At 41.4% G+C, this 21,949-nt stretch overlaps 1 protein-coding gene across 1 annotated transcript in view; it reads right to left on the bottom strand.

Moving 5' to 3' along the window:
- TNIP3 (TNFAIP3 interacting protein 3) overlaps window positions 1-21,949 on the bottom strand; it is a 97,182-nt gene that overhangs the window by 17,351 nt on the left and 57,882 nt on the right. Inside the window, 7 exon segments of the mRNA XM_030565078.1 lie at window positions 2,317-2,475; window positions 3,502-3,555; window positions 5,102-5,227; window positions 8,645-8,764; window positions 13,046-13,195; window positions 18,342-18,473; window positions 19,785-19,850. Coding sequence (XP_030420938.1) covers window positions 2,317-2,475; window positions 3,502-3,555; window positions 5,102-5,227; window positions 8,645-8,764; window positions 13,046-13,195; window positions 18,342-18,473; window positions 19,785-19,850 — 807 coding nt within the window.

The following is a 21,949-nucleotide window of genomic DNA, read 5'->3' as shown; positions in this document are numbered from 1 at the left end:
ATTACTAATTTGAGCCAAAACACCTATGTACACACTTAACTTTAAGCACAGGAACAGTCCCATCAACTTCAAGAAGTTAAGCTTGTGCTTAAGTGTTTTGCTCTATTCAGTTCATAATAAACATGCAGTTCTCTAATTCATTACTACTTCTTTTCTCTCTCATATTACAGTCTTGAAAGAAATCCAAGGACAGAAGAGAGATACATTTCAAGTCAAACTAAATATAAAAGTTTAGTTAAAAATTTTCAACAGAAACAAAAAGTGAGATGCAGAAAAGGTGAAAAATCAGAAGCACAGGGTAAATGCACAGTATTACATTTGTTAAATCAAGACACTCATTAAATCGTAACACATTTCTTCTTCACTGACAAATTGCTCAGGGAACTAAAGAGCTAAGAGCAACACTATGCTCGCATAAGAAAATAATTTCAAAGAAAACTCAAAAAACAAGTTTGAGAACTTCAAAGCAAAAATCAGAAATGCACTGCACCTCCTCTGCACTCCTTTAGGAATGGCAACATTTCTAAACCCAGAGAGTCCTTCTGGTACAATTAGAAACACAGATGATGAAAACTCAAGGAGGAAAGCCAGAATAATCTGGGACTGACTCCAAACTGCTGTGAGAAACATTTTACAATATTTTAAACTCTGATAAACAAAATAAGTGTATTTCTAACACAAAAATTACCTGCTTGCCCACATTTTTCCTCAGATTTCTTAAGTTTGAAAGCATAAAAAACACATTTTGCAAAGTTAAGCTAAGCCTGAATAATTAACACATTTAATACATAACTTTATATGCATAAATATAGGATTTAAAAATTAGTAGGTTCTTATCTTAATTTTTTGTTTAAAGTGTAATTTAATATTGTTTTACAATAAAATAAGCTTGCTTGAAAAATGACAAATTTTCATAAATCATTTAGGGCCATTTTCTACTACCCTTACTCATGTTGAGTAATACCTTACTCCTCTAGTAGTCCATTTAAACACAGCCATCCTGGAGCAGATATTACTAAATATGCGTCAAGATGTCAAAATTTGGCCCTTAGGACTTTATAGCATAGTTATGTATCTTTGCTACTAGTTCATCAATTTGCATAGAATGTTTGCATGCTACGTAGAGAGGATATGATAGTGCAGTATTGTACATTACTCATGAATGACATAACTATAAGAGAGTCAAGCAGGTTTTCCAAATAAATATGGTGATTCCCTACATACGACGGGAAAATTTGACATCATATTCAACAAATATTTATTTAGGCTAACTCCTGCTTTCACACAAGTCAAGAAAATAATCACATTGATTTTAACAGGACTAGCATCTGGACCTTTGTTGTCACTATTATTTATTTGAATGACAGAGACATGCTACGTATCTTATGGAACAAGCCCATGTTTATGACACACAGGTTAACCATGCTGTACTGTAGAAATGAGACACGACCTGTGATGGGATTCTGAGTTGATCTAAATAATAGTGTAAAAGTCTAATCAAACTTCATGCGTAAAATTTATTTTCAATACTATTAGATATTTTCTAATTAATCAAATGTAAAATAACCCCCCTTTTTCTTAGGAAAATTATCTATAAAATATATTTCTAAAGGTTTTAATTATTTCTCTCTAGTCAGAGAAAGCATAAATTGTACAAAACCCACAAGGGTCAGTTTAATGAGATCAAGTTGGTGAAATATGTAGTATGTCAGAGATCTGCTCAGGACAGCACTTGAGATGAAGCAGAGGCACGGGAGAAAAGATGTCTTTTAGCCTTTGGGCCCTGCAGAGACTGATCTCGCCCTCAGCACCATTCGGGCACACTCAAGAAATGAAGAGGAATCCCTGCAAGTACTTTCCCTCCCCTTTAAGCCCACTTCTGCAGATTTTCCAAAGGAGGCAGGAAAGTGGGACCAGAATTACAAATTTAACATGAAAAATTATAGGAGAAAACAGAAACATCAAAGAGAGAGAAAAGAGTTTTTCAGATGAGGCTTGAAAAGAAGTGCGGAATCAAAGGCCAGTCTAGATTTCACGAGAGGTCACAGAGCAGGACTTATTAAATGGAGACCAGTGATTTGTGTGGCGAGAGGCAGAGAGAGAGACTGAGCAGAGATCAGGCACAAGGCTGGTTCAAGTCCATGGACAGCTTTGAAAACACAGGAAAAATTTAATCTGGATCCTGAAATGGATTGAGAGACAACCAAGCTAGCTGAAGAAGAGGGTGGAATGAATCACTGAAAAGATTATAGTTCTCATGTAAGGTTGCCATGTTCTAAGATCTGCAAAATGATAATTGACAGAAGTCCTACTCACAGGGTGCTGCTGCTGATCATACATGCCCCGTGATGACATTTGTACTCGAGGGTCTTGGTAGCGGACAACTAATCCACAGTTTCCATAGTTAACACAAGGTGGAAGAAACATCTGAGGCAGGAAGCAGCACTTTTCAGATGACACAGGGAGGTCTTTTGTCTGTAGGAAAATTTTTTTTAAAAAAAACACAAACCATGCTACTAGCTGCACCTGTGGGTCAAACAGAATGCCAATATAAATTAATCACTGAACATTAATAGTGAAGAAGGGTCCAGACCCATAACTGGCTACAGGGCTTCTAATTTAACCTATTCTGAATGTTGATGAACAAATAAATCTCTCTTGATACAGCACCTTCCGCACATCCTGCCAAGGACCATTGAAATTTTTCTGTTGGATTTGATACCTACCTTGCAAGCACTGTTTTCTGGCACCAAATGACATTTTTATCTCATGTAGTAGCACTCACTGTTCAACCAATACTAACCACATGCAGATTTGCTTAATATGGAACCAGGCTAATAAATAATATGAATAGAAATGAGCCAAATCTGATGTCCTCACAGCTTTTGCTCTGTTGTTGCTTGGCTTTACTGAAGCCCAATGAAATCAATGGAAATATGCTTTGGTAAAGACTGACTGGGGGCGGGGAAAAGCAAAAGCTGACTCAGCACTTCACAGATTGGGTCTAATCAAATAAGTACTTTGCACTGATATACCTAGCACTTATCATGAACCTTCACAAATATCATCAAATAGTCACAGACTCTTTAATGAATGAATTTGGGCCAGAGTTTATACAGGGAAACATGCTTATAGAGGGGCTTACAGGGTACACAGGCATTGTGATGAGCCTCTGCAAATCCTAGTGAACGCCGATGTAGTGAAACCTGCTCAATGGATAGTATGCCTGTAGCAACCTCCTTATATTTAGAGAAAGTTTTCTATGTGGAACAATGAGTTTTATTACTATGGAATGCTTTCAGAGCTGATCCTGCAGCCCTTATTCTCATGTATAGTCCCAGTGACTTTGGTGGCACAAGACAGGTAAGAGCTGAAGGGATCTGGCCCTTAAGGAGGAGAGATGAGTAGTTAGAAGTAGGGATTTACTCTACCAGCTCACAGAAGCCTTGAAACATGTAATGTAAATGCAAAACACAAGGTATTGAAAAGGTGCACACACACCTGTTGCTTTAATTGCTTCTCTAGAAGTTCTTTTTCTTGCCAACATGCTTTTATCTGAGGAGAAATAAAAATTTCACTTCGATAATCAACCATCTTGACTGCCAGTCCCAAAGCTGCTTCCAACACAACTGTCAGTTAATCACAGAAGACTCTAAGCATTATATATATACTGGTGCTCCTACAGCAGTGGGGCTGGAACAACTCCCACGTATGTGCATGTTATGAATGGTCATGAGCCACCTACAAGAAACTACTTTTGTGTGCGCATGACACAAAATGCCTCTGCTATCCCCGACCACATCACTGGAGAGGAGCAGGTGGTTCCTCTCCTCCCCCCACATGTTGGTGTTTTAGAGTGATCTCCCACAATGAAATGAAGGGCTGTCACACCCTCCTATGACCATGGAAGGAACTCTATGCAGCCACTTCTACTCCCTGGCTGGACTCTACCACAGCACAGATATCAATGAGAGAAATGGCTTTAGAACCACCTGAACTCTTTAAAACATTCCCAAGCTAATTAAAATGACATTCATCCACAGAAATACCCCATGTCTACTGAGTGGGTAACATACTAAGGATGTCCATGCTATTCCCGTGTGCTTGAATGCCCTGGATGGCATTACTTGTAGCATCACTAAGATTTTGCATTAAAATGAAATGCTGCCTTCTGGCCATACAACATTAACAATATTCTCTCTCATTTGGGCCTTATTCTGTGCAATGCTGAATACCTGCTGGGAGGTGCTAAATGCCCTCAACTCCCAATGAAGCTAATGAGAGCCATGTGCACTCAACACCTCTCCAGGAGGCACTCAAGTACCTTAAGGGGTATCAATCCCTTGCTTCGTATGCTACAGTAAAATCCAGCGTCTACAGTACTGCTTTGTGGGTTGGTTAAGAATCAGCTAATACTTCCGTGGTTAAATCAGGAAGTCCAGAGGGATGATAGTACAGCAGAGTACATTCCATAATGACTTGCCACTTATTGCAAAATGTTGCTCAACTTTTGTCACAGAGAAGTCTTGCGATTTCATTATTTTTTAGAGGAGATTGTGAAAGCTCAATATCTTGTACATGCCATGATTTCATTTCAGCTTCTCCCCTCTCAGAACACTCACTGGAGATAAAAAAGGATTTCCCAACCAATGGAGTGACTCTGTTCAGACTGCTCAATTAATCAGAACTAGGACAAATTCTGCTCTGGAGTAACACCACCGTCTCAGTTACAGGTCACTGTAACAGAGCAGGACTTGGCGCCACACATGTTTTATTTCCAGGTTTGGGGATGAGGCTGTGTTTCTTATATCAAGTGCATGCCAACAAAACAAATAAAAAGGGAAAGACAAAAGAACTGTGGTTTAAGAAATATTGAACAGCCTTTTTAATAGACACTCTATCTACTTAATTTGGAAGAAGTCTCTAATCATTTCTCATCTCTTTACAACATTTCTTCAGAATGATTTCATCCCATGTAGTGACATCAAATAAAATCCAATGTCAATTAAAGGAAGTCAAAAATTCTTGGGCTGTATGGAAAGTGAGAAAATAAAAATAAAATGAACATGTGCTGGCAATGGCAACTTTCTTTAAATCATACCTGAGAATTTAGCTTGTTCAGTTGGGACTGTGATCTTTCATTAAGTTTTTGCAGTGCTTCTTTCTCTTCATTAAGTCTTTCTCGGTCAGATCGCTCTTTTTTAAAGTCTTCTTCATATATCTGTACCTGAAATTATTAATATTATTTATGAAATGTATTGTGGTAGTGCTACAGTGATCCAAGATATCCATTACTCTTTTTTTGTTTTTTAAACACATTCCAAACATGTACAGAATTATCCTAAGAGGGAATTCTCACTGGAATTCTACAACCATGATCATTTCCTGTGTCATTTTTACAAATTGACCGACAAGAAACTGCTAATTTACAGAGCACTTTTTAGACTGATCCCTTCTATTATACATATACCTTCAACATTTTTCCCATGCTTTTCCTAACTTTAGTCTGTTTATCTGCATGCGATCTCACTCACAAATAATTCACAATCTCCGTATTTGTGGAATATTGCTATATTTGAATAGCTTGCTTGGGGACTGCCTTAGACGTGATTAGCACTAAGATTCCAAATATTAAGGGTGTGGATTCTTCAAGATGATTCAAATGCTGGTTTAAGATATAAATATTTTACATTTTTCCCCATTTTCCAACCAGCTCTAATGATTAGCATCTTCAGCGTCCACTGCTGGATCTGCTGGTTCTTACCTTGCAGGCAGTATTCAGGACCTGGCAAGGGATAGTCCCTGAAATGCTAACATGAGGATATATAAAACTGAGCTTATCACTCAAACAGAATGACGGGCCAGAGGTAAGCTGGGACCTATGAAGCATCTCAATGATCCCTTACCTGATGCACCATGAATTAAAAATGTTTTTGCTATTAACCAGTCAGCATTTTTATACATGCAGCACTTACATCACAAGTTAATATTACTGCTGTTTCTCTGATTCAGTGAAGAAATGCCATCAACTGAACCCAAGAAAATGAAACAAGATAACTTGTAAATCACTATCTACATTATTTATATATAGCTGGCAACATCAGCAATGCTCTTTAGACACTTCTGCCAGTGCATGTAGGTCTATCGGTTCTCTTCCTGCATAAAGCTATGCATAAAAAGCCTTTTCAGAGTGTCAGCTCCACCACATTGTCCCCTCAAGGAGGCATGCCCAATGTCAGCTTGTAACACCTTGGGAGTGGGCACAGTCAATAGTTCCTGCAGAGAGTCATGTCCTATATGTTTCAGCACATCTATGAACAACCATCACCCCTCCACAGCACCAGCTGTATAGCAATATATCCTGTCATGCTCACCCTGACAGCCAGGTAACCACATGATCTGTTAAAACTCTGGGAGAGCAGATTGTGTTACAGTTCACCGTGGAGTGACTTATGATACCCCTTTGCATTATAAGTTCTGATGCCCTGAAGAAGAGAGGGGATGTTACATAAACTGTGTATCCCCCATCCCCTGCTTCTCCCTTTTCCTTTGCCCCTCCCCTCTTGTTGTTCAGAGCGTAGCCCTTCTGTGCCAGCCAGGGATGGGCCAAAGATGGCTAAGCAATGGAGATATGCTATCATATATATGTCAATCCCCTATTCTCCTCCACACAAGTCTTCTGTTCCCCTTCATGTTGTGTAAGGTCCAGAATGACTATACTGATGTCTACAACTGGAAACATACATTAATAAAACTGACTGGCTACATTTCAGTTCCCCCAGGAGGATTTTTAGAAATGGTGTAAGCTATTTTATTGTCTAGCAGAATGAAATAACTCATTACAGCACAATGAAGTACAAGATTCTGCTCCCCAGCATGTGGCATACATTATATTAGAGAGTCGAGTCTGGTTCAACTGGTCAAACGTGACAGAAACAAGTATTTTATCCCATGTATCTTCTGATCACGTCCATTTGTGTTTCAATAACTTTGTCTAACACTGTACAGGATGACAGACCTAAAATTTAAAAATAGGTACTTTTCAGGTGAGTTTAAACTGACATGTTCCTAGGTAGAGAGAAAACAAACCAAAGAAATCATATCCATGCCTCAAAATAATGATTGTAATACTCATAACCTCCAGCTTCTCTGACAACAGAGTTTTCCACAAGTTGAGGACTTCAATAGCTCAGACATAGGTCAGAGGTTTGTTACAGGAGTGGGTGGGTGGGTGAGATTCTGTGGCCTGCGTTGTGCAGGTCAGACTAGTAGATTGTAATGATCCCTTCTGACCTTGAAGTCTATGAGTTTTCTCTGCAGCCAGTATGCAGGTTGTTATTTGTGTCTGCCTGTGCTGCATCATTCTTCTGAGAGACTGGAATACTGAGATGTGCAACATCCTGGTTTTCCAAGAACAGGATTCTTATATAATTCAAAACAGTGCCAGCTCACAAGAATGCAGAAGATCAATATCAGACTAACCAATAACTCTTGAAATATATAATTCATTATAGTAAAATTCAGCCCTGTACAAATAGCTAGTACAATGCCTATGACCTTCTTATATCCCACATAAACCCTATGTGATGTTTTAAGTCAGGGGTTGGCAACCTCTGGAATGTGGCTCACTAGGGCAAGCACCCTAGTGGGCCTGGTCAGTTTTTTTACCTGCCGCGTCTCCCACTGGGCACGGTTCACTGTCCCAAGCCAATGGGGGCTGCAGGAAGCGGTGCGGGGTGATGGATGTGCTGGCCACAGCTTCCCGCCGCCTCCCATTGGCCTGGGACAGAGAACCGCGGCCAGTGGGAGCCGCGATCTGCAGAACCTGCTGATGCAGCATGTAAACTGGCCCAGCCCGCCAGGGTGCTTACCCTAGCGAGCCGCATGCCAGAGGCTGCCGACCCCTGTTTTAAGTGATGCTGTGAGGGATTGCAGATCTCAAACCTGGGCCTGCAGGTCCCCAAGTAGTGCCCAGACAGCAGTCCAGAACTAGCAGGGATGGGGGCTAACAGGACTCTGGACCACTAGAGGCTCTGCCCATGAAGCTCCTGATTGGAGCAGATGTCCAGCTCCAGCAATTGGCCCAGACACATGACTTAAGCCAGAAGGACCACAGAAAGTTGTCTGAGCAACTGAGAAAACTCCTGATTTGCTGATGAGCTGAACCCTAACTCTTGACTCTGGTATGACCCTGGCATTGTTCCCTGATTCTGGTCTGATCCTCAGTACTACACTCTGATTTTGGCTTCAGCTTGATCCTTCGCACAGCTCTCTGACTATGACTCCAGTCGTGACCCTCAGTGTGACTCCGGATACTGATTCTGGCATGATCTAAACCCCAGCTCTGACTCTGGCTTTGGTTTCTGGCTTCTGATCCCGGTTCTGACCACTAGGTCTAACTGCCCATATCCCCCCCCCAGGGTCATAGACCTTGTGCTGGTCCTCAGGACTGAATTTCATCCTATGACAATGCATACCACTGTGACAACAGGATCTTAGAAGCATCATTTTATCTGGACTAAAGCCAGACTGCTTCCTCCTTTCAAAATCAGGATAACAAGTTAACCAGAACACAGTTTTTGGAGAAAGGGGGAAAAATAGTACAGTGTTAAACTCAGTCAGCCTGACTTCCAGGCATTCTCACCTGCTGTCTGAGAACTTCCAGTTGGGTCCTCATCTCTTCATGGTTGCAGTTCCTATCAGACTTATCCAAATGAGGCACAAAAATGGACGGGTGTTGCTTTTGCAGTGCATCCAGAAGGGCCTGCAACAACAGGGATTCACCACATCAAATGAATTCCTTTTTAATCATTACAATGTTGGCATCTCTGACTGAATAGATTCAAGCATGTCGTGACTTGCTTTTGACTGCACTTATAATTGTCACAGAGTTCATGTGGTGTATAAACTGTGCAACTAACATTTAATTACCCAAATTTTCAAAGTGACCACATTACGGCTTCTAGGTTTGGGATACTATCATTCCTGGAGACTCAGTGCTCAGATTGCATACATAAGTAGCATTTGCACTTGCAAATCGAGCCATTGCAGGTCCATCCAATTTACATTTACCAATGCCTTTGCCTGTGAAAAATCAGAGTTTTGGAAAGCCCAGAAAAACTTCTAGGAAAAAAATGTAGGTTCCTAAAGATGGGTTTCCAAAACTAAAGATTTTTTAAAAAAACATTTAGCCATTATCTAGCAAATAATGGCTACAGCAGGGACTGAACCAGAGACCTTTAAGCACTGAAAGTACACATTTCTACTGCATGAGTTCAAAATCCTTCAGCTCTAGGCATGCAGGGGATTGCATAGTCCATATGGCCAGCCATTAGAGGGAGTCATGATTACCCACACTACACCATTGTATTACTGTTGCTCTGCTTTTCAGTCCAATCCTGCTATGATACTTTGCATACTTTCCCTTACATTATTTTTTTGAGATTACTGTATTCCAGTTATTCATGGGTTTGGAATAATCTTAAAACTATTGCTTCTCCTCACTCTCTATAACCTATCACCAGCTAACAAATGTCACATTCCTTTATTATTCTGACATAGCCATTTGGTGTCATCCCATCTCAACCTCTGTCAAGGAGAGCATGGATGTCTCAACATTATGCATTTTTAAAAGATATAATTCCTGGAAATTGTTTCAGACTCCTCTCCTTGTCTGAACTGTTTACAGTTACCATCAAACAGCCAACTATTAAAAGGCTCCCAAGGAGTTCATAGAGGAACCACTCCCTGATGTGGATGTCACTGAATTTTCTCAGAATGCCCAGTAGAGTCCATCAGAAGTGACTTCCTGTTGGCCAGCTCCCACACAAGGTCATAAGGGAGGGAAGACTGATTTAGAGAGACAGAGGGTGGGCATAGCAGGAGTTACTATGACCATAGTAACCCGAAGGTTAATATTATGTGCCTTGTCTTCCATGAAATAGTGACAGTAAAATTATAGTTATAACCTATAGCCTCCCAAGAAGGAAACTGAAAGAGGAGAGAGGATTTTTAATCTAATCCAAAATGCTGAGCTACCTTGAGTACTGTCCCAATAGTTGTGCCATTTGAGAGGCACATATATGTGCAGAGTTGTGTAAATAAGGTTGGATGTACAGATGAGATAGTATAAAAATACATGCAGTTGGTCAACTTGTAGATTCTCTGTATTGTATCAAACTTAGTGGGGCAGCCTGCCCCTCTGAGCTACAGTTATTTTGGACCATTCTATTCTGAAATGATATTTCACTACCATGTACAAGTAATAAAATTAATGGAGAGCCAAATATCTACAGCAAACCCCCCCCCCCACCGACGGAGCAGTATGTCCTAATTCTCTGAAAGTGTTTTTAGGGCTGGTCTACACTAGGGGGAGGAAATGGATCTAAGATATGCAACTTCATCTAAGTGAATAGCATAGCTGAAGTCGAAGTATCTTAGATCAAGTTACCTACTGTCCTCACGGTGCGGGATCGACATCCGCGGCTCCCCCTGTCGACTACTCTACCGCCTTTCGCGTTGGTGGAGTTCCGGAGTCGATAGCAGCTTGTTCGGGGATCGATATATTGCGTCTAGATGAGATGCAATATATCAATCCCCAGAAATCGATTGCTACCCGCCGATACGGCCGGTAGTGAAGACGTACCCTTAGTATACACTCTTGTTAAAATAACATTTAATTACGAGTTGGGGATAGGGTAGAGGGAAGCAGGGAAGAGATTTTGTAAAGCTTAATGGGATCACAATACATTTGAAAGCTAAAACACTCTCCTGGTCTGTTCCCAGTCAAACCCTTTCTTTTACATATGACTGTTAAGTATAGCTGCTTGGGATGAATGTGAATGAAATCTGGTTTTATTTCCCCCCTCACCCATGTGATATACACCTGTGCCTTGTTGACAATATACTTGCACATAGTGGTTCAGGCCCTCTGATTCAAAGATGAGCCTATTTCATTGTTCCTTGATGAGGTATTGTTTCCCCATTTTCTCTGATTTTTTTCACTCCTTTTATAAATCAGTCACCAAGCTTACAAAGCTTATTTGTCATATCCATTTTAACTCTGCTGACTTTATATACACCTTTAAAATAAAAAGTTCGATTAGTTTCTTAGGTGGCAATAATTCCAAAATACTTTATGTCACATATCTGTGCTAGTTCCAGATCATCCACCACAAACAGGTGGAAGTGGAGGAGATTAATTGGAAGAACGTTGTGAATTTTCCTAGCATATCAGAATTAGTGACACTTCTGTGCTGTAAATAATTTTGTGCTGATCCAGTAGGAGAATTCACAGATTATTCTTTGTCCCTCAACAGTTCTCATTTTTATAGTACCTGGAGAGGAGGAGGGTGGGAGAAATCTACTGTTTATGTATTAAGCTCCAGTCTACTTCTCAAGCCATCTGGAAGAATTGTTTTATGCTGTATGCAAAATAAGTCTGTGCTTCTCTATTTATCAATGTCTTTATTTCTAATTATGAACAGTTGCCAATTCTTGTGACTTTAGAACAAATCTCATGATATTGGGTGCTTTTCTTAAAGGCCCAGCTCCCGGAGTCATGTGATGATGTGAGAATCTCAGCTTTCCCCCCACCCCCACCCCTAGATGTTTCTAGACATCATTGTGTGGAGAAAAAGCTGGGAAATGTGAATTCTAAAGGCTTAAAAACATAAAATGAATAAAAAACATTTATTTTCAAAATCTCATTATTTTGAGGCAGTCAAACTCAATTTTTGAATGCGTGGGGCTGGCAATACCCTGGACAACAGTTTCTATGTGCATTAGTGAAATAGTTATAGAAGAACCTAAATAACAAGTAAACCAGAAAGAACAATTCTCTCTTGCACTCAGCGAGGTCTGTATTATAGAGCAACAGGTATCTCACTGGCAGCACAGCTCTTCCCAAATGAGAATATTTTCCTCCCTTCTCCTCAGTCCCAACCACACTACAAGACCCTAGCAAAACAGAACAATATGTTCCAGTAAATTATTTTATGAATAGACCTTCAGAGCTGAAGTCACACCAAGTTCCTGCGCAAGTCCGGTCAATGCATTTTGGAGAAAGCTAGAGAAACCACAAGTTCAGTCGAATTCTTTTACAAGGCAACATGCATTTTCCTTGCTTTGAATTTAGCCTATGCATCATTCAAAGTTACGTCACAGTAATTTTTAAGAGCAGCATATTTCCTCAGGAAGCTTTTGTGGTTTACCAAGAGGTACATTGTTAGAAAACACATCTTGCTTTCTGTGATCTCTTGATTCAACATTTACTACATTTCCTCCTTTTTAAAAACAGCATTTCACTGGGCACTGTCTGGTGAAAAGGATTTGGATTCTGAGCTGTCAGGCCAGAGAAGGAAGGTCATTGGGTGCCAGGAGAAAAAGACTGTGGTGAAATCTTGTCCCGAAGTAAAAAAGAGCTTTGCCATTGACTTCAATTGGAGCCAGGATTTTACTCTATAAAGCTGAGCAGGGAATGGAGTAATGTTGCAAGGAGGAGAACGGGATTATGTCTGGGGCAACATGGGTTAGGGATCAGAAGATAGAGTGGAGGGAAAAGGCTGCCATTGTCAGATAGAAGAATTTGAGAAATGAACATTGCTGAGGCAAGAGGATGACTAGGAACCCACAAGGGACTTGAGTCAGGTTGGGAATCTGAAGCACAGAAGAGTGTGTGTGGGAAGCCAAAGCTTCCTCCAAAGTTGGCCTATAGGAAATGTATATTCCCCTTCTTAGTGCAACTGTCTGTCAACAGCAGCTGGCTGTAAGAATGGGCTCAGATAATCCCTCTCCTGTCTCCACTAAGCATAGCTCCCCGCACTAAGGCACATAGATTAGTAGTGATCAAGGTTCCACTGCTATGCACCAACAGCAACACATCAGATGAGTAATATGGGAGGAGAGAAAATCACCCTATTTTCAACATTCAGAATCTTCCACATTGGTATTATCTGGCAGCAAAAATCTTTGAAATAAATTCAGGTCAAAGATACAAAAAATATTAAACCAATGTTTCCCATCTGATACCTCTCTTTGTCTATACCTTGTTGAGGCGACTTATTTCACACTCATAGTATTCTTTCTTTTTGGATACTGAAGTTTTTTGTTCCTTCAGGACATTGTTCTCTTCCTTCAGGACCTTGTTCTCTTCCTTCAGTTCATTAAATACTTCATTTAGAATTTCTTTTTCTTTCTGGAATGTAAAACATATAAAGATGTTGATAAGGTTCAGATGAAAATTTTTTTCAAGAATGTTTTCAGACTATCTGGCAGATGTGTTGCACTTTGTTATCCCAAGGAATTGTTCCAAACTACTGGAAGGAGAAGCAGCAGAAAAAACAATGGGTAGCTGGAGCCTGATGCGATAAAATGTGCTGATATTTCACTGTGCTGACTACTCACATGATGAGAAAAAAAAAGACAACATACCAGACCAGATTCTGACCCCTTCATGTACTTGGGTTGCACAAAGGGACCTTGAAGCCAGGTATCAAAACAGATGAGGTTGCAGAGAGATTATTACTCCAGTTCTACATTATAATAGTCCAGCACAGGAAGTGTCCACAACTAGGGTTGCCAGGCATTCAGAACGCCAAGTCGAAAAGGGACCCTGATGGCTCCTGTCAGCACCACTGACTGGGCCATTAAAAGTCCTGTTGGCAGTGCAGTGGGGCTATGGCAGGCTCCCTGCCTGACCTGGCTCCACACAGCTCCCAGAAGCGACCAGCATGTCCCTGCGGCCCCTAAGCATAGGCGTGATCAGGAAAGCTCCACGCACTGGCCACATCCTGAGCACCACCTCTGCAGCTCTCATTGGCTGGGAACTGCAGCCAATGGGAGCTGTGGGGGGCGGCGCCTGCAGGCTTAGGCAGCACATACTGTGCAGAGCTGCCTGGACACTCCTCCACCTAGGGGCCGGACATGGCGGCCACTTCCAGGAGCGGCATGGAGCCAGAGCAGGCAGGGAGCCTGTCTTAGCCTTACTGCGCTGCCAACTGGGAGCCGCCTGAGGTAAGCGCTGCCCGGCTAGAGCTCACACTCTAAACCCTCTCCCCAGATTGGAACCCCCTTCTGTACCCGAACTCCCTCCCAGACCCTGCACCCCATCCCCCTGCCCCAGGTTGGAACTCCCTCCAGCACCCAAACACGCTTCCAGACCCTATACCCATGCCCCCTCCCATACCCCAACCCCTTTCCCCAGCCCAGAGCCCCCTCCTGTACCCTGAACCCCTCATTTCTGGTCCCACCCTGGAGCCAGCACTCGCCGGCTGCAGCCCTCTTCCTGTCCCACATCCCAACCCCCCTGCCCCAGCCCAGTGAAAGTGAGTGAGGGTGGGGGAGAGCGGCAGGGAAGGGGCAGGACAAGGGTGTTCAGTTTTGTGCAATTAAAAAGTTATAACCTTATCCCCAGCATAGGCTGGAGTGCAGCAGTGCTCCAGCAATCCCTGGCTAATGAAATGGTTCCTGCAGCAGTTGACAATTAAGAGCAGACCTGAGGTTGCTCTACATTGCAATAGAGGCTTACTCAGCTCCCAGCTTGCTCCAGAATCAGTGGCCACCAAAGTACACCTCTACCCCGATATATAATGCTGTTCCAGGAGCCAAAAAATCTTACCATGTTATAGGTGAAACCACATTATATCGAACTTGCTTTAATCCGCCAGAGTGTGCAGCCCCGCCCTTCCCCCCCGGAGCACTGCTTTACCGTCATATCCGAATTCATGTTATATCAGGCCGCGTTATATTGGGGTAGAAGTGTAGCTTAAAGTTACCTTTGTTCCCACCTTAGCTGTGCAGAGTGGAGCATGATCACAGTTAACTATTGCCCAATTAAGGAAAGTATCCCTAATTAGGACAGCACTTTTACCAAGTTATTTTAAAAATAGCATTGTAGGGATTAACATGAGTGGCATATTAATCATACAGTCCAATTCTGATTTCACATCACATCTACAGTCTTACTGGTGTCTGACTATAAAACACCATTGGTTTCAATGCAGTTACTGAATGGATTTACAGCTAAGTGGAGCTGAGATCAGTATCGAACTCCCAGAGTGACAGTATTGTACAAGCTTCTCCATATTCCTCTGAAGGGTTAAAACTTTCCTCATGAGCTGCTTTTGTCAGACTGAGTTAGATTAGAGTTATTTGACATTTTTCTAATTTAATTTAAAAGCTTGGGACTTCTTGTACAAAAGGAAAAATAAAATTAAGAGATTTTCTGAGTTCTGCTGTTTTGGACAATAAAGAAACAAACTACAACAAACCTAAACCCACTGTGTTCAAGCACATCAGGGGCCATAAAACCCCATTCTTATGTACAACAGATCTGCCTCAGTGCAGTCAGCTACTGTTTTATATGCAGTATTAAAATGCCCACCAAAAAAAGGATCAATCTTAATGTGCACATCCACCCACAGAAAAAGCACTTGGCAGGCTTACAATTACTGATAACGTGGCTACACTCCATCGCTATACCCCAAATTAGTTGGAACATTTAATTTCTTCAAATCAATTTGTAATTTTAACAGAGCATCTCCCAATTAGTTAATTACAGATAAATGAGTAAACTTGGAGTTTGGGTTTTTTTAAGCTATAAAAATCCTAAAAATCTTTATAAATGTTTTCATCTCTTCTTGCCTTAATGATTACTATTATTTCTAAGGCTTCCCCCATTCCTAAATCCCAACAAATGCAAAATGCTGGGGCTCCCCTTCTGATACATACAAAGGAACATAACCATATCACTACCTTATTTAGCCAAACTCCTCTGGTTCTCTACTCAGTTCAGATTCCAGCTCAAAACTGCCATCCCTGTTTTAAAACTCTCCATAGACTTGCTCCAGAACAACTCATTGACCCCTATCCCTCTCTCCTCATACTCTCATGTGAACACAGACCTTCTCTCTGTCCCTTCACTCACCCTCACCATTGTTCAGAATGTTTTCTGCAGCTGTTGATTATTTGGGAAAACCTTTCATCTCTTTGCCTTATCGAACTATCCATTTTCAGATCCCACTAGAAAAACATATTTTTCTGGCCCTGGATAACACCCTTTTAATGCTACTCTCCTACTATCTATTTAAAACGTTATGCGTGTTTTTTTAACTCTGCAAACTATCTGAAGTTTATATGAAAGATGTTGCCAAGTTGTGTGGTACTGTGTTATACATTCTTTAACCCAATGCTTCTCCAACTCTTTCTTTCTTTGGACCACTTCATCAGAAAAAGATCCTCTCATGGACCAGCCTTCCTTAGTTCTCAAATTGTTTTGTTCTTCAACCTCTGTGTGTCAGACAAAACATAGTTTGAGAATCATTGTGGAACTCATAGCAGAATCAATTATTCTCTCTGCAGATCATGCTTTGCATTCCTTACTGCTATAGCCTAAGTTACAATGCAAGACAAACAAATGATTATAGGAAACAATGTATTTGGTTTGTTTTTCCTGGACATGAAGCAACCACTTGCAGATGCAAGTTCCTCAGTTTTAGTTGTTATTCAGTTGTACTCAGGGAATCTCTTTTTAAAGTTTTTGTTCTGTGAAGCTGACTGTTAATATTCTAAATTGGAGCCATATCACTTAGCTGTAATTGGTCACACACATCACATGGAATTGTTTCTTTAACATAACAGATGAGCAATTTCTGAAGATTTCCAGTGCACAATTCCTCAAATTTGTGGAAAGTGAATTCTAAAGAGGCACAAACACTCTTGATGGAAGTGCTTTTACTAATGCACGTGCCTAATTTTGAAGTATGTGATTAATCTCGTTAGGCACATGTTTCAGTACCTTGCTGAATCAGGGTTTAAGACTAGAGACTACCACTGAAAACAAACATGTATTACTGCACATAGTGTGTTTACTATTGAACTACTCAGAGCAGTCAGCACTATACCAGATAGTGTTTGCAGGACTGGACCTAACAGCAGTAAGTTAAAGAGCTCCTTAAAAAAATTATATCTATTTGAAAACATGTTCTGTTAAACACACAAATATATTTACTACATTAAATTATCCTTAAGCATTTTGTGTATGTATCCCTAAATTCCTACAGTAAGAACATAAGAACGGCCATACTGGGTCAGGCCAAACGTCCTTCTAGTCCAGTATCCTGTCTTCCGACAGTGGCCAAAGCCAGGTGCCCCAAAGGGAATGAACAGAACCCTGTGATCCATCCCCTGTCACCCATTCCCAAGCTTCTGGCAAATAGGGGATAGGGACACCAGCCCTGTCCATCCTGGACAATAGCCATTGATGGACCTATCCTCCATGAACTTATCTAGTTCTTTTTTAAACCCTGTTATAATCTTGGCTTTCACAACATCCTCTAACAAGGAGTTCCACAGGTTGACTGTGCGTTGTGTAAAAAAATACTTCCTTTTGTTTGTTTTAAACATGCTGCCTATTAATTTTATTTGGTGACCCCTAGTTCTATTGTTGAGGAGTAAATTACACTTCCTTATTTACTTTCTCCACCAGTCATGATTTTATAGACCTCTATCATATCCCCCTTAATCGTCTCTTTTCCAAGATGAAAAGTCCTAGTCTTATTAATCTCACCTCATATGGCAGCCATTCCATACCCCTAATCATTTTTTTGCCTTTTTGAACTTTTTCCAATTCCAATATATCTTTTTTGAGATAGTGCGACCACATCTGCATGCAGTATTCAAGATGTGGGCGTACCATGGATTTATATAGCGGCAATATGATATCTCCTGTCTTATTATCTATCCCTTTCTTAATGATTCCCAACATTCTGTTTCCTTTTTTGACTGCCGCTGCACTTTGAGTGGATGTTTACATAGAACTGTCCACAGTGACTCCAAGATCTCTTTCTTGGTAACAGCCAGTTTAGACCCCATCATTTTGTATGTATAGCTGGAATTATGTTTGCCAATGTGCATTACTTTCCATTTATCAACACTGAATTTCATCTGCCATTTTGTTGCCCAGTCACCCAGTTTGGAGAGATTATTTTCAGCATTTTCTTTTATTGAGCATAAAGAAAAATCACCCACTTACAGATCTGTTTGAGAGGAGACAGGTGCACAATTAATATCAGTATGCTTCCACCCCCATACCCCAAATGCTCTATTCATCAGCCCTCTGTCAACTTCTGGAGTGACACTGCCACAAGGAGTCACTTGCCTTTCTAGAGATGGATCTCCGATCTGCCACCTCCTCAGGAGCATAACACCCCCAGGCAAGGAACCCGATATTCTATTCTTATCTCACTGGTGTAATTCATCCCACGCTGTATCTCTTACTAGAGCAAACCCTATGTAACTCTATGGATACACACAATCAAGTAGGTAAAGTGCAATCCTCCTACCGCTTCCTGAAGCGGTCCATCTCTGACCAGGGCTTGCAGCCTCTCACATTCTTGCTGATTCTGGTGCCTTTCTTTCTCCAGCTCACTGATACTCCTCTGTGATGCACCCAGTTTTGCTTTCACTTCTGCGAGCTGTAAAATGATCACACACAGTCACAGCAGGGGTGATTGAGACAGAGGACACTGAGTGGTGCAGTATGCCCCAGGCTCCTTCAAAACCTTTCAGTACGCAACTAGACACAGAGAAGGAGCCAGAACCGTTTGTACAAAAATAAGATCCTCCTCCCTCCCTACCTTTTCAGGTCTCTCTCTAATGAAAAATTTTAAGCACTCTGGCCCTGGGCCAGATCCTCAGCTATTGTAAATCCAATTAGCTCCAAAGATTTAGCTGCCAATTTACATCAGTTAAGGAGCAGCCCCTCTACAGATTTCCCATTTTAATGCTCTTTTTTCTTCCCCATCATGGGCTCTTTCAGCAAAGATGAGCCTCATAATCCAACTGGGGGCAAAATGATCATGCACTGATGGAAACAAGTCATTTGTATTCTCTCTGTGTATAAGCAATTCAGAAAATAACTGTGTGGTGGTGGTGGGGGGGGAAATCAACATTTTGTTTTTGGTAGAAAACAAAAATAAATTGAAATGTCTTTTTCCTATAAGGCAGTTAGAGGCAGACACTGATGGAAATTATGATTATTTACTTAAAAGAAGAAACTCCACTCAGGCAACTGAGTTTGCTAGCCAACTAATTATGGTGTTTTCAAAAGAAATGTCTGTGGCATAAATACCTCAGTATGTGAAAGGAGGGAGGAAGAGACTACCACTTATTTTAACAAAATTCTTAATAAAAGAAAAGTAACAGTATTTATTTAAAATACAAGCACAAGAGCTCCTTATACAGTATAGCCTCTCAGCGGGTAAAATCCACCCAGGTATTAGGGCTAGTGAAGCTCCCCTACTAGGAGTACCAAAAAGGGGATCCCCATGCTGGTCATTCATAAATCAAGCTAGAAGGTAGCATAAGGGATGGCACAGGGGCATTTGGATCCGTGGTTTTGCAGATCTAGTGCCTTTGGCACACATTACACACCTGCAGATTAATTCTCAGGGAAGCATGGCTTAAAGTGAGCAGAGTTTTCATGATCTTGTGGAGGACTCTTGTTTTGATGACCACAATGATCCTCACAAGACTTCAAAGACCACTTTTAACCTTAGCTCCAGTAACAGATTGCCAGAAAACCCATATGCATGTTACTTGCTATTTTATGTTCAAACTCTCAAATTTTCCTTTACATGGGAGGTGGGAGTGGACACAGAATGCTAATGTTTTTATGTTATTTTTCAAATTATACATGTAGTCTAGTTTGTATCTAAGGATGGGGCTGTATCTAAGGATGTCACCTGGTGGCACTTTTAGAGCCCAATAGAAACAATCAATCCTACCTTTTTTTCATAGTGTTGTTTCATACTTCTGAATTGTTGATCCCATTGCTTGTTCACCTTCAGCAGCTGCAATTATCAGTCAGTAATTCTCAGTGAACAACACTTGCCTGAAGTGCATTATTACATCATTTAAATTGACTAATTTTTTAATCCTGAAGGTAACAAAGGTGTTCAGCATCTCCTCATCATCTATGGACAATTTACATTCAAGGAGAGAAAGTCCAAAGGCTGCCAACCTTTGTGGCATTCTTTCATTTCTTTGATATTTGCATTCCAGAATACAGTCAAGGTGGAGATTTAGGCCTGGTCTACACTGGAGGATCTGGAGGGGTCACAACTTCAGCTACATCGGGGTTCTCAAACATTTGTACTGATGACCCCTTTCACACAGCAAGCCTCTGAGTGTGACCCCCCTTATACATTTAGAACACTTTTAAATATATTTAACACCATTATAACTGCTGGAAGCAAAGCGGGATTTGGGGTGGAGGTTGACAGCTCGCAACCCCCCCATGTAACCTCCTGAGGGGTCCCAACCCCCAGTTTGAGAACCTCTGAGCTACATAAATAATGTAGCTGAAGTCAATGTACTTAGATCTACTTACTGTGGTGTCTTCACTGCAGTAAGTAGATGGCTGACGCTGTCCCGTCGACTCTGCCTGCACCTCTCACCCTGGTGGAGTACCAGAGTCGACGGGAGAGAGCTTGGCAGTCTATTTATCACATCTAGATGTGATAAATTGACCCCCACTAGATCGATTGCTGCTCATCGATCCAGCGGGTAACGTAGACAAGACCATAAACTGAGGCTTTCCCCATCCACAACCAAATAGTTGTGCAAGAAGTGACATTTACATCACTCTGATAAGCAGTAAATTGCAAGTGACTCATGTTTAACACAGTAGCAATGCAAATAAACTACCACTCCCAATTTCTTTTTGAAGTTACATACACTTTTTTCCTTGTTTAAAGTTCACTATATCTTGCTAGGTATATGTGATAGGTATAGTTTTAGATGTTGCAAACCCCATTTGCCTTACTCATATGAAAGTGCCATTGAGTTCAGCAAGACTATTTTCATATATAAAGTGAACAGGGATTAGGGTGACCAGATGTCCCGATATTTAGGTGTTTGCCCGCATTCCAACCGATCTTTGGTGGGGACGCAATTTGTCCCGATATTTCGCTCCACTGGCAACACTTTGCCTCCCCCCCCCCCTTATCTGCCAGCAGCACTCGCCTTTCAAACCCCTCCTCCCCTGGCAGCACTTGGGGTTTTTTTTCTTTGCCAGCACACAGCCCTCCGCCCATGTGTCCCGATATTTTTCTCCTTCTCATCTGGTCGCCCTAACAGGTATTGGCTTTTATCGTAAAAGGGGCCTACCAAATTCATGGCCCATTTTGGTCAATTTTACGGTCCTAGGATTTTAAAAATTGTAACTTTCATGATTTCAGATATTAAATCTGAAGTTTCACAGTGTTGTAACTGTAGGGGTCCTGACCCAAAAGGATCTTAGGGGAATGTCTCAGGATTATTGTAGAGAGGTTGCAGTATTGCCACCCTCATTTCTACGCTGCTGGTGGTGGCAGTGCTGCATTCAGAGCTGGGCAATCAGAGAGCGGCAGTGCCAGTAGCAATGCAGAAGTAAGGATGGCATGGTATTGGCTTGCCACCCTTACTTCTGCACTGCTGCCTTCAGAGCTGGGCCCTCAGCCAGCAGCTGCCACTCTCCAGCTGCCCGGCTCTGAAGGCTGCAGTGCAGAAGTAAGGGTGGCAATACTGCAACCACCCCTAAAATAACCTTGCAACCCTCTTTTCGACTGGAACTCCCAGTTTGAGAAACACTGGTCTCCCCTGAGAAGTCTGAATAGTATAGGGTAAAAGTACACAAAAGACCATATTTCAAGGGGGACACCAGATTTCATGATCCGTGATGTATTTTTCACAGCCATTAATTTGGTAGGGCCCTAATCATGCACATAACTGGCACATAAAAAGTTAGCAGTGAACCCATACAAATGGTTTACACTCCTCAAATATGCCCCCTGGAAGCATCATGAGATCCAGCATACATAGATCACTGTTTAGGATGGTCACAAAAAGAAACATTCCCAGTTTGCTAGGAGTCAGACACCCAATAAGCAATTTGTTGTTGCTCAACATT

Source organism: Gopherus evgoodei, chromosome 5 (assembly GCF_007399415.2).
Source record: "Gopherus evgoodei ecotype Sinaloan lineage chromosome 5, rGopEvg1_v1.p, whole genome shotgun sequence".
NCBI classification, from domain to species: domain Eukaryota; kingdom Metazoa; phylum Chordata; order Testudines; family Testudinidae; genus Gopherus; species Gopherus evgoodei.
Note: the sequence above shows the minus strand (reverse complement) of the source record. Positions and strands in the feature narration are given on the sequence as shown.